Here is a 13238-nt window from a genome sequence, read left to right as displayed (position 1 = left end):
CCAATCTAGCTACAAACCGGTTCAAGGCCGGGAATTGAAATCTTTATTGACGAAAATCCGAAGCAAAGCCTTTTTTCGTTCTCTTTTATATAGTTTTTCGACATTTTAGACACTTAGTCTTTCACCGAATGAATTTACTGGCAGTCTAACTTGTTTACCCTTTTAGATTGGAGACATCAAAAGTCACATGTGATGTGTAAGAGTTTTCCCGCTGTAGTTAGTTTCTACACCACACGTATTGGCTTCTGCCAAAAATACAATAAACAATCTATTGTCCAAAGTTTGCTACACACTTTGCTATTGCATTACGGAACTATGTGATGTTTCGCTTAACCTTATTTTTAAAGTTTCTTGTGTTCATTGCACTTCTATCGCTTTAAATCTGTCGTTTCATTCAAACGTAGGCTGAGAACATTCGTATCAAATTTTCATCTCGGCTCATTTCTGTTTCGCCATTAGATAAAAAGAACAATTACAACTAAGAAATATGTTTAAAACTATTTGTTATTTATACATGAAAACAAGTCTAACGAAAATATTCTTAAGCAAGGTAATATGTGCCAATTTGCACATTTTCAAATAACACTTTTGAGTTCAAATAGAATTATAACAAATTATTGAAAATTAAAACCAGAAAATAGGCATGACAGCGACGGCAGGAGGAGAAAGAATACGCTTTAAATTGGTTTCGCTAGATACGGATGTTGTCGAAAAAATTATTTGATGTTCTAAATTAATTAAAAAGGGCTGCTATTATTATAAACGTGTAAGAAGCAATGATGAAAATAATGAATTTGTATCTGAATGAAAGACACCACATCTTCTTCTTTTTCTTCTTCTTGGCTTCAGTTAGAAAATGTGTATGAAAGAGTTTTCGATACACTCATCTAAGGAAAAGGTATAAAGAATTTTTAATTAGTTTAATTTGCCAGCCCTAGAAAGTATTGTCAACAATACAATGGGATAGATAGGATCAATCAATCATAATCAATGACATCCACATACTACACCCATATGAAAATAAGGCACCTGCATCATAAAGTTTCAATTTCCAACGAATCCATTACTATAAAATACCACACACTACCTAACAGATTTTGATCAATAGTTTCAACGAAGTTTATGACACTCACATCTAGTTTCAATGCATGATGTGCTTCAAACATGGATCAACCGTTTTGAATTGTTTGATCTACGTTAAATTAACGAGCTTAGTGCAGGAGTTCTCTGTAAATTAAAGTCCTCTTAGCTAGATGCTCCTAATTTCGTCGAACGTTTAAAACAATCAATTTTGAAGGTTAGTCAGGGAGATTATTGAAATAATCCCAAAAGGGGTTGTTTTCAACAAAAAAAAGCCTTCAAACCAACAGCCATTTGGGCAAGCTAATCAGCTTTATGGATGAAAGAGGGGCTTCAAGTCAATCAAAAACAAAAACAAGAGTACGCGATTGTGTGCGTGTGTGCGATCCTGTGCGACGCCAGCATCCATCGAAAACCCCAACCGCACCCGTAAAAGAACCCCAATCGGTCGATCGGTCTGGGGCAAATATAATGGGAAAAATGGGAAACTGGGAAAATGGGCGAAGATGGTTTCGATCAACGCTCGCACCGGAATACCGTTTCCAGCGGCAATCGACCGATTGGAGGGCGTACTGGAAGAATCCAAGCAGTTTTTAGGGCGCTTTCCAGCTTCTGCTCGTAATCGATAAAAAAAATGGATACATACAGAGCATGGGTACGCACCGCAATCGATTACAACTGAGCGGATTTTCCGAGCACGGCATCAATCCACAAATTCTTGATCGCCGTTTTAATCGACCAACAGTTTGTATTTTCGCCATGACATTTGATTTCACTGTCCGCGTATCGAAACCGGAACAGATTGTACTTTATCATCGTCGGTGTTACGACGAAACGGGATTTATATCCATCGCCTTTAGTATTCTCTTAACATTAAGCCGTAATCCTTTACTTTGGGAAAATTAAAGCCCAACAGGTGCCCCACTCCGAGCAAGGTCAATCGTTTCATCTTGTTTTCAAGGATTAACGTGAGTGATTTGAACCTGAACGATAAAAAAAACATATCTCCATCGTCCATTAACACAACCCACGCATGCTTGGGGTTAACTGTTTAATCGGTCGATTAATGTACGCTTGTCATCGTGGCATGGCAAATTTTCCGTCGCGAACCACTTCAACACTCTGTCTGGACTGTCGGTACGTTTGTTAACATATCTGGGTCTTGTTTTCCCTTCGTTTCTCATTCCATTTAAAAACCTCTTTCCATTAACCGAGTCGGGGCTATGTCAACCTTGGTCCGACCCGGTTGGCGAACACTTGACAATTTTCAACCAGCGCCTAAGATCCTCCAGCTTCGTCCCCACTTACCCTAATTTTTTCTCGAACTGTATGGGAAGATGCGGTGACGGAGAAGGGGGATTCAAAAAAACTCAATTGCTGTTTGTGATTCCCCCCGGGTGTCGTTGCGAGTGCCTACTGTTTGCATTTTAATACACCACCATGGTCGGGTCACTAATTTGTTGATGCTGCGGATGGCCAACGAACGAAGGTTCGTCATCTTTTGCCTTCGCCTCATCGCCGGGTGGATTTATTCCACCATATTTGCTGAACAAAGCGGCGAGCGCTGGACGGAGGGACGTGGAGCAAAACGTAATAAAAATTGGACCAAACAGCAGCATCCCAGGCACGGCCATCCAAAACCTGGGGCACTTAAGCTCTAATGTTTGCCCATCACAACAAAAACTGGACTACCTTTAATTCATGATGTCCCCTCGCCCACTTGCCGGTCGGATTCGTGCCGTAAATCATGTCCGGACTTCGGGGAAACACAAACATATAAAAAATACTTCCACTTGCGGGGGAGGTGTGGGAGGCTACACGAAAGGTTCGTTAAATGTTTTAACAACCTTCCACCCTACCACCACCAAGTTGGATAACCTCTCCCCAGGGCTGGCGGGGGTGTCCTTTAATTGAACATGCCCCCGGGCGCTTTATGACAATCCAATACTTGGATGGACAGTTTTCGAAGCCGAGTGTGCTGTCATTCCTCTTTGAAGAGTGTTTTTTCTTGCTCTCGTTAGATCATTGAATTAAAAACTGCTCAACAAGTTGAATTGAATAATGGTGCACGTTAAATGGAACCGATGACGGGAAAACAAACGTTTTAATCGAAGGATAAATCAATCGGACGAGACAAAGCATGAAGTAGATTTTAAGTTTGCTGAAGGTGTTTTGAAGAGTGATGTTTAATTAGTTTCTATGTTCACTATTTTCTTTATATGTTTAATGAATGCTTTCAGAGGGAATATAAATTTTTCATGTTTTGTTGTAAGTTAATTACTGACTAAATTGAGTTTACCGGGACAATAGGACCATTATATTCCATTGACAGTTTACATTTTATATTTTTCAAACTAGAGCTAAGATTACAAAAAGTTTTTCTAATTATCTTTTTTTATAGTGAAATTTTGTTTAATATAGCAAAAAATTTGTTGCTTTGCACGTTTAAGGATTGGAATGTACTGTATGCACTCTTCAGCTATATTATACAAAGGACAACATGTTTATCTTTTAATTAATGTTTGGATGTAGAAGCTGTTTATTAATGTAACGAATTTTTTAAGTTAAGTGTAGTATAAAGCTTCTAGATCTTGCAACAAAGGCTTTGCTATTCTTTGATAATTCGGAAAGCACTGAGTGGTTTCATGAAGCATGGTTACAGTTGTTTCACAACATCGATAAGAATCCAACATGTTCAACCACAGTTCAACATTGGAGATTAAGATGGAAATAACTGTATATGCTTTCTTGAGATAAAAAATAGAGAAAAATAAACTAGAATTCCTTTAATAACGTATCTTTTCAGCAAAGGTTTTGCCTTTCTTTCTAAGTTTCTTAGTTTAATCGAGAAACAATGATTTTTATCTTCAAACCAATTTAGTTCTTTGCATTCAGGTAAAATATGGTTTTATTCTCAATAACATTTCAATGTTTTATTTAATGTAATCACCACATTGCCTGTATATTCATAAGAACGAAAGTAGTTGCATTATATGCTTGCAAGTGAATATCCGCTCGAATACATCTAGTTTCTACACGTTCAAGAATGGGGTATTTAAATTATTCTGTTCAACACCAGCCTTCAATTCAATTATTCATTACCTCTCCTGGATCTACACTGTTCTTTGAGAAAGTGTCAATACACCCACCGAATTCCTGTCGCCGCATAATTTCACCATTTGGACATACTAAGTGTCTAGGTTTCCCAGGAGCTCGCCTAAATTTCCATACATTACCAAATGCAAACCACCAAATTAGTCACGAATTCACACTCGTGCATCTATCAACCGCCAAGAAAGAGTTCACTGTACCATCACGTTGGTGGTTGTTTATCTTGCCGAATAATTATGATCTATTATTTTTCCCGGTCCGTTTGTTGGTGCGCTTCATTAGCACGCGCTGGATTAAAATCTCTACAAAAAGGCAGCCGTGTAAACCGCACAATTGACACCGTAAGTAGTGCAGGTAGTGGTAACCGGGAAAGGTTAATATTTTGACACCCGCCCGACTGGTTAACCCACGCACGAAACATCAATTATGCGCACCGTGGGTCAGGTCGGTCGCGTTTTCCCACCGAAATTCACATTCATTCGCCAGGGAAGCCGGTCGAAGATTCCTCCGGAGAAAAGGAAAACTGCTCCGTGAGCTATTTTCACTTTTTCCTACCGCTGGCGTGTCTCCGATGGGTGTCTTTTGTTTTCCCTCATTTTCTCATCTCGAAGAGTTTCGCCCTCGCACTTCGGGGTGTTCGAACCCAAACGGAAGGCATGCAGTCGAAGATGATTGTTTGTCTAGAGAAGTTTAGTCAGCTGCTGGTGGCCCTGCCGGGGAGTTTGCTCTTTCTTACCCATTTTTCTTCGGCTTTCCTTTTATGCTCGACCTTTGGTTGTCCAAATATTTTTCTTTCTTTCATCTCGACCCCATCCGCGGCCTCCAGAAGCAGGTTTCTTGGGGCGTGAAACCACCGGGAGTGCCGGGTTTCCTTTGCCCCAGGAGCGTAAGCGATCTCCGGGATTTCCTTGGCATCCTTCATGCTGTGCCGGTACGTGTTTGTGTGTGTAAGTGTATGTTGTCTTTTTGTTCCGTTTATTCCAAACCACCGCGACGAAGTGTTTTCCCATTTCACTTCACCCGTCGGATGGTTTACAATCCCTTTGCTCGGTCGGTGATGTTGGCCTTTATTAATAGAGCGTAGTGAGCAGGGTAATTTCCCCGTTTTGGCAGTTCACTCCCCGGGTGACTCCATTCAGGGGATCTGCTTCCCATTCCTTTCCATTCCACTCCGTGAAGACTCCATTATGCCCTTAAACTCCACCTCACCACATGTGGTTTGAGGTTTATCGGGTTTTAATCTAAAGCTATCGGTAGCTGAAACACGCACAACACTGTTGACGCTTGAGGAGAAAGGAAAACAAAAATGAAGAAAAGTGTTTTTCATCTACGATAGCCTCACTAGGAGATCTCTTCTGTTATGAGTGTTTGTGTGTGCATGTGTTTGCATCCCATTACCTTAAAACAATAAAAACACTAGCGGGCGGGATTTTGCTTTACACATAAAAAACAAGGTGTAGACAAAAATCACAAGGTTTCATGTAAACTTTTAAAAAAGGTCTTATGTAAACTGCCGCGTAATCAATGTTTACGCAGTAGAATAATATTATTTCAATGTTATGTATTGAAGTACGAGGGTTAATCTATATTTATGGCTTTGATGGAAACATTGTGTGGTTATTGTTCTTTTTCTCCCCGTTTCCACTTAAATGGTTGAAAGTAGGTTACAAAAAGATCAAATGAACCGAAAGTTTTTTTTAGACAAATTCAACATAGAACATGGTTAATGTATACAATTACAGAAACGTTTCTTCATCTCTCCTCGTTTCGGAGCACTTTTCTTAACATTTGTTTAAAAGAACCAATATTTCAGACATAACAAGAAAATCATTTTGTTGAAAGTATATGATTGGCAATAGAAATTTTCAGACAAAAATACTCCCAAACCTTCCAACATAGAACGGTAAAAGTTTGGCTGGTTTCTGCTACTATTAACCAAATCGTAGTTTATTTCGCATTCACGCACGTTAAACTCAATCGTCGATCTTAATTTTTGAAGAGCAATCATTGCCAATATAAAAAAAACCAACACAGCCATAGACTTCCCATCAGGCACATGCGGTTCCGACGCGGAGTAAATTTGATTATTTCCTACCATACGCATCACGTTCCGGTACATTGTTTTACACCGGCAACGGACCGAGCCGAACGCGGCAACTAGGTCACACACCAGCGGCAGAACCGGGAGAAAATCTCTCCAGTAGGGAAATCCCGCCGTTCCCTGCCAAAATTGGCCGAAAAGCAGCGCCACGTTGGGCTAATGTTTCGTTTCCCCTAGAGTGTGTGCGCGTGTGTCTGTTTTTTCCATCTTTAAACCGACAAGAAAACGAGTACTAAACGCCGCCGTTACACTGCGCCGGGCGCCCGGTAGTTGGTTTTTCGGTGATGAAGAATTTTGATTGATTGCTTCGCGGGGCGTATCTGGGACGGACTGGGTAAGCCCGAGTAGCCACGCCGCGCACATGGTTCGATGGGCGGTGCAAACAAAAAATACAAGGTAGTCTTGATCGATCATGAATGTGGTCGGTCAGGAAGACGGCCATCGGGCCACTCTCGGGCGTTGGGGCGAGGGGCAAATCGGCTGCGGACGGAAGGAAGTGTGAACGAACTAATGGGTTCCCATTAATTGCCACCTGTTGCGGTGCGCCCTATAAAGGTCGGCGATCTGGATTAGCGGGAAAGTGCAAGTGGAGGCCACCTGAGGGATAGATAAACCCTGCGAAAGGGATGATGTGATGGTTTTTTCATGCCGTCATAGAACAACAAACGACACAAATAGATTGTCAATGAAGAAGAAAACGAAAGCCATAAAGATTTTAATCGTTTTGAATCAAATGAGAAAAATGAAGTAAAACCTATTTCAACTATCATTAAACATTTCATAAAATAGTTAGTATCAAAGTAAATTAGAAAATATTTAGTCCCATGGTTATCGTAGTAAATAAAATCTTTCAAAAATAATCAAAAATATTAATCAAAAAAAAAAATAAACATGAAAATTTTTTAAGATATATTTTAAGATATATTTTGACGTATATTTTTCAACATAATAAGTTCATACAACGTACAAACACATAGGCTGCATGGTTCTTTTTGATGGCTTTGATTCCCAAATTGGAAGTTTTGTTCTTGCCAGTTTAAACTTCTTAAACTATAAGAGTTTTTCATATGTCGCTTGGCCAGCTCTCAGTCATAGATTCTAGCGTTGCGATGCATTGTTTTACATGTTAATAATTTAAATTTATTTGTACGTATTGCATATTAGCTATTTGTTTAATTTACGTTATTTTAATGAGAATCTTTTTATCGGATCACATTTGTTTTTAAGTGAGGCAACCAAATCATTATCTGTTTTTCTGTTATTGTATGCTGTGTTTTAAAGTTTACACGAAACGATCTTTTAAATAATTTTAATTTATCGTTATTTGCAAAGGTTTCAATCAATCTTCAGGGACTGCTAATTGAATCAACGCTCTGCCCTATTTATAGTTTAATTTAAGATAAAAACCGAGCTCCAATCAGCTTTCAGGAAGCAAAATGCCTAATCATATCATTAGGGATCCGATAAACTACTATTTGAAATACTACTGAATTGATTAAACAAATCAGACCAAACAGAATAAACAGTACTCTTGAGTAGTTCATTGATTCCGATATTTTCATCCAAGAGGCGAATGGTTCTCCTTCAACACCTTATTAGATTAGCACCGGCCGTCCTAGCTGCGTTATATCGTATGCCCGACGATAATTCATTTATCCGCCCAAACACGATGCCCTATCTTGCTACCCGGTGAGAAAAGCCAAGTCCACTTAATTTACCTCAGAGCCGTCTAAGGCCTCTTAATGGTTTCATGCAAATATTTACCACCCGTCTGGTATCGCGTGCGTACAGGCTCTCGGTGTAGCCTGTTTGCGCCAAACACACCGAGCACCCCGAACTGACAAGGATATGCATCGTTGAGCATAATCTGGGAGTAAACATACAAATCCCCGACCCATCAGCTAATTTCTGCAAGGGACGCAAAATACCTTCAAAGTGCTCCGGTCTCTCCCTCTCTCTCTCTCGCTCTCTCGCCTACACTTGGACTTGTTTTCCCATCCTTTGCTATCATGCTTTCCATCTCGACTGCATTTGCGGCGTCCGCAGTGGCCTGCCTTTATGTAATGCTGGCACACTGTCGTCTGCTAAAGTGTAGAGTAGCTGGCCTCCGGCCTATGGGTCCCAGTAACCTACAGCCATTGGGCAGGGGCAGATCGCAAATCATCGTACCGTGCCGGTGGAAATTCTTTGCGAACGACAAAACTCCCATCCATCGAAGCCGTCAAGGAAACGTTCCCTTTCTAAAATCCCCGCTCGGGATGCCACTGCCCGATTGCTGACGGTTGGAAAATCGGTGAAAGAGAAAATGGATCACCCACACCGCCCGCTTCAGTCTCATTCCACCCTCGATACACCCACGCTCCCGACCAGTCGCTGTTTATATCTGTCACCGGAGTTTGACGTCGCGGTGAAAAGCATCGTCAGCCCGAAAGCGTCCGCCTTCGACGCTTCATTATCGCTGACAGAAAATGTTAAGCCGCCGGGAAATCCCCTGCTTACCACCGTTCCCCATCGCACAAGTTTCACACAATAATTCATAAATATTCATAATTTTCCATCGAGATTTTCCTTTCATTTCCAACCACAACCAAAACGGACTTTGTTTCACCGTTTCTATCTCTCGTCGTTTTTTCTTTTCCCTTCCCGATGAAGTACCATCCACAGCCCGCGGTGCCATCGGGAAAATGACGTCCCCCGCTCCTCACAAATGCTTTCCAAACTAGATCTTCCCCACAAAAGCAACCCACCAGTCACAGAGGTCACGTTAAAGGCCACGTGAACCTGCAGAACAATGGAATCTTCCATCTCGGTCTCGCTTTCCACTTGGGGGGACAGGAGGAAATTTTCCATGTGGGACTTTGCAACATGCAAACCCACCGTCCCACCGCATTGGTTGCGCTTATGAGCGCAGGTGTTTCCCTAATGGTTCCTGGCAGTTGTGCCACCGGATGGATCGCGAAGCAGCATTCTTTAAGCCCGTTCAGTTTTTTTTTCTAGCTCTCATTTTCTTTCACTTTCCACTTTCCGCCCCACGTAGGGCTAGGGGGCTGGTTGATTGTTTCGAGAAACTGTGCGTTCTCGACACACACACGTGTGCTCGTTTGGGAGATGGGTCATGCTTTCCCTCTCAGCGAAATGGAAACTCTTGGGAATCATTGGATTGAAATGATATTTTGTTGTTTTGAGTATGTGTGTATTTTTTATTCGCTGACAAGTTTGAATTTTTCTTCCGTGGCAGGGAAAACCTCCTAATGAATCGCCTGGCTGCACTGGAAAATCACCTCTAGGGGGGGGGGGGGGGGGGGGGTGGCCGTGTGAAAAACTGCCGTCCCACACCCGTGTGAACTACCATTCCTGCCACGGTCGAACGAATGCCTTGCGCTTACGAATGCATGCGATATGTTGCAGTGTTTTTTTCACCGCCACCGACATACATTTATGCTACCGATGTACCGTTTTCATGCTCGATGGAGTCGAAGAGAAACAGGGAAAGAGCAAAAGATACGCAAATACATCCAGTCTGAGTAGTTAATGGGGTTTTAGACCTTCTGGGAAGCACCTGTACAGGGACATATGTCGCTCAACAATGTGTCTTTTCCGTCATCAACATCGCCGATGGCGACACACGGAACACTGTCCGTCTGGGTTCATCGTCTCGGGGAGGTTCCCGGAATCCATCCGATCTCAACTAACGGGGGTTTGGGGAAGAGAAACGACCGCTCTTCTTAACAAAAAGTCCAAACCAACGTTGCGTGACCCACAGGTTCGTCAACTCCAAACCACAGAGCCGGTGCGCCAATTGATGCACATTGTTTGTTAATGTGGAAAAGGCGCTCCGGCATCACTTTCATGTGCTAATTTGGCAATTTGGCTCGCGGGGTGGACAGCCGCTTTCCGGGGACCACTTTCGCCACCAGTTTCGGTTTGGGAAGACGAATTTCAATTTGCATAAAATGTATCGCTCTCCTTCTCGTTTGAAAACCCGTTCCGAACACCGTACGTTGGATTACAAGATTTCGAACTCCACGCGCTTTCGCTGATGTTGGAAGATATTTTATCCCCAACCAAAACGTTTGTCAGCTTGGGAAAAGAAAAGGTTGGAAAAGTGATAGCGCGAAAGGAAAATCGTAATCCGAGGCTTTACCAGAATTTTCCGATGAAAGTATTGCAAAGTGGCAGCTGGAAGATACTGACGAAGCGAATCCATCCAGACGTCTGCTGAAATGCTGATAGCGATTTAAAGTTTCATTCATCGAGAAATTTGAGTGCGAAGAAAAGGGGCTAAGAAAATGGATAGGCCAAGTGGCACTGCAATATTTGTTCTGGTCTCGAGTCCCTCGAGAGAACCTCTCATCACGTTCCGCCAGTAAGAAATCCGCTCGGGGGTTCCTTTGGCCAGATAATCTGATTAATGGAACCGTTTCGATGGACCGACGTTGTCGAGTTGGGTTTGGTTGATTTTTATGACCGGCTTTTTCATCCTGCCCAACGGCCAACTTGTTGGATCGTCGGCCGTTCGCCTGTGGCTATCTCGTGCGATTGTGCTGAAGGCACCCTTCCTACCAAGTGGCGTAGAAAGTGGTTCGCGGCTCATCTAACACAAGTCCCAGCGTGAGCCTCCGTTCGGCAGTCGTAGGCTTACCCGGTCTGTCTCGCTAATCGCTTGCCTAATCGTAATGAGACTCGAGAGCTCCAAGTCAACAAACGAACCATTTGGCGAACGACCAACCGAGCCAAAGTGCGCTTCCATTAGGCCCAACGTGGGGGGGAGGGGGGAGTCTTGGCGGCGGCAAGACGAACTGATTAATTTCTTCGAGTGATAAATTTGAAAGCCTACCACCCTCACACCATTCTGTATTCGTTTTTCACGACGGGGAAAATCCGCCGGTCCATTGTTTGAGGGAAGTAAGTTTTGTTTTTCTCGCATCAGGTTCACAGCGTTCGGGGGGGGGGGGTTCAAGTTAAGGTGGGGAGACACACAATTATTTGGCTTAGAAAGTGAAGATATACCGGATGGTTCAACTTCATTTGCTCCCACGACGGGTCCACCCAAAGCGCAACCACTAACTGCGCCACTCAATCTTGTAAGAAAGTATCCCCGAACGCTGAAGAATTGTGGACCATGTCAAGTTCGGAAGCCATCTTTATTAGGCCTTCTCAAGTCCGGCAACAGACCGGCTTCGTTTTTACAATGTCGCACGATTTGCCAATCAAACTGTTGAGCCGCCGTCTATGACACACACTCTCGGAACACGTTTTACCACTCCCGAACGTCAGCATCTCCGACTCCGACGTGTCGACGCTTCCAATTCGATAATAGTAACGAGCGGAGCTGCGGTGATTAGAATTTCTCGAGCCGTTTTTCGATGGTTCTGGTTCTTTATTGCTCTACATTCCACACCTGATACGCGGCTCACTTCAACCCCCGTCCAAAAGGGGCTGTCCCTGATGAATGGCTTCCACTTAATTAGTATTAATTTATACCGGGCTATCGTACCGTGATGGCTCGCGCGCCCGTTCGAGTCGTGCATTCCGATCGAATTGAGACATCGATTTGTCGTTTGGCCGAGGCGCACTGTGTCTCGCCGAGCTGGTTGCTACCAGACACAGGAACCATTAAAAGATGACTGTTGTACGGGGGGAATTAAAACGGACTGAACGAGATTGGAAAAACATCCCATCGAATCACCGAATCGATTGCCTCCAGTTGTTGTCTCGATGATCGACGTCCTAAACTGTCGACTCATTTGAACCTGCTCGGACAGCTAGTTCACCGATTAAATTTACATATTTCATAGACGGGCACCGTACAGTGTTGCTTTCGTGCCGTTGCTGATCGTAAAGAACCGGTTGGACGCGGTTCACCTACATCCGTGGACAGTTTGTTGCAATTTAATTATTTTTTAACTATTACTTTAACCATTTTCGTTATTAACTTCGTATGTTTGTGTTTAATTTTTCGCAGCGTGCAAACTATACTCAAAAAGTAATCTCCGAACAAAATCGGATGGCGTGCAGTTTCTGCGACTTAAGGAGGATTTCCCGGTCGGTGGGGAGATCGTGTCGCTGTACGCGTACCCTCGCAACTCGATCCTCATCCCGAGGACGGAAAACTCAAGCGATTACGAGTACTTCAAGCTGAAGGAAATCAACAGCACGGTCGTCAGTGTCATCCTCAACCGGAGTCTGGACAATCTGGTTGACTCCGAGGATCCGCAGAGCATCCTGAAGTTCAGTGTGTTCTGCAGCGGGACGGGCATGAAGCAGGACAATGTAAGTGTGAGAGTTTCGTGTGTTTGTGGTGGCATCACACATGGTCCTTATGTAATTCTACCGATGGGCTAACTTTGTTTCCGTTTGTCTTCCATGTCGCGGCCGATCCCTTGCATAACCCGGCGTTCCACAAATGCCGCGGCGGAACCGAAACTCACCGACGAACGGCAGCAGTCTTCATTTTTTACAATTACTGTTTACATTGAAGATATTAACGATAATGATCCCGAATTTATCAATCTACCGTACGTGGTAACGCTCGACGAATCAACGCCAATTGAGACGGTGGTGTTTAATAGAATTAAGGCAATTGATCGTGATAAGCCAAACACGCCGAATTCCGACCTCGAGTACGCGCTGGCGGCGAAGCACATGAAGAGCGGCGACTTTCCGTTCCGGCTCGAGAGCTCGCAGAAGCCGGCGCTGGTGCTGCAGCGTCCGCTCGACTTCGATGCCGGCTGGCGTTCGATGAGCGTCCAGATAGTGGCGAGCGACCGGGGTAATCCGCCCCGCACCACCAACGCCACCATTCGGGTGAACCTGCGCGACGTCGACGATCTGCCACCGATCTTCACCCGGGCCCTGTACAAGACGCGCATCAAGGAATCGACCCCACTCACGGTAGGAGTGTGTCCGCAGGCCGCGACGGAAGCCACAACAAATAAATGTCAAT

The 13238-nt window shown here is 43.7% G+C and overlaps 1 protein-coding gene across 1 annotated transcript in view; it reads left to right on the top strand.

The window, feature by feature from the left end:
• The window catches only part of LOC131289121 (cadherin-89D-like), a 38161-nt gene that overhangs the window by 15089 nt on the left and 9834 nt on the right, over window positions 1-13238 (top strand). Inside the window, exons 2-3 of the mRNA XM_058318326.1 lie at window positions 12258-12565; window positions 12740-13186. Coding sequence (XP_058174309.1) covers window positions 12258-12565; window positions 12740-13186 — 755 coding nt within the window. The remainder of the gene's footprint in view (window positions 1-12257; window positions 12566-12739; window positions 13187-13238) is intronic.

The sequence above is a fragment of the Anopheles ziemanni genome, chromosome 3, assembly GCF_943734765.1.
Source record: "Anopheles ziemanni chromosome 3, idAnoZiCoDA_A2_x.2, whole genome shotgun sequence".
In the NCBI taxonomy this organism is placed as follows: Eukaryota; Metazoa; Arthropoda; class Insecta; order Diptera; family Culicidae; genus Anopheles; species Anopheles ziemanni.
The sequence above is the reverse complement of the archived record's forward strand: the minus strand, read 5'-3'. Positions and strand labels throughout refer to the sequence as shown.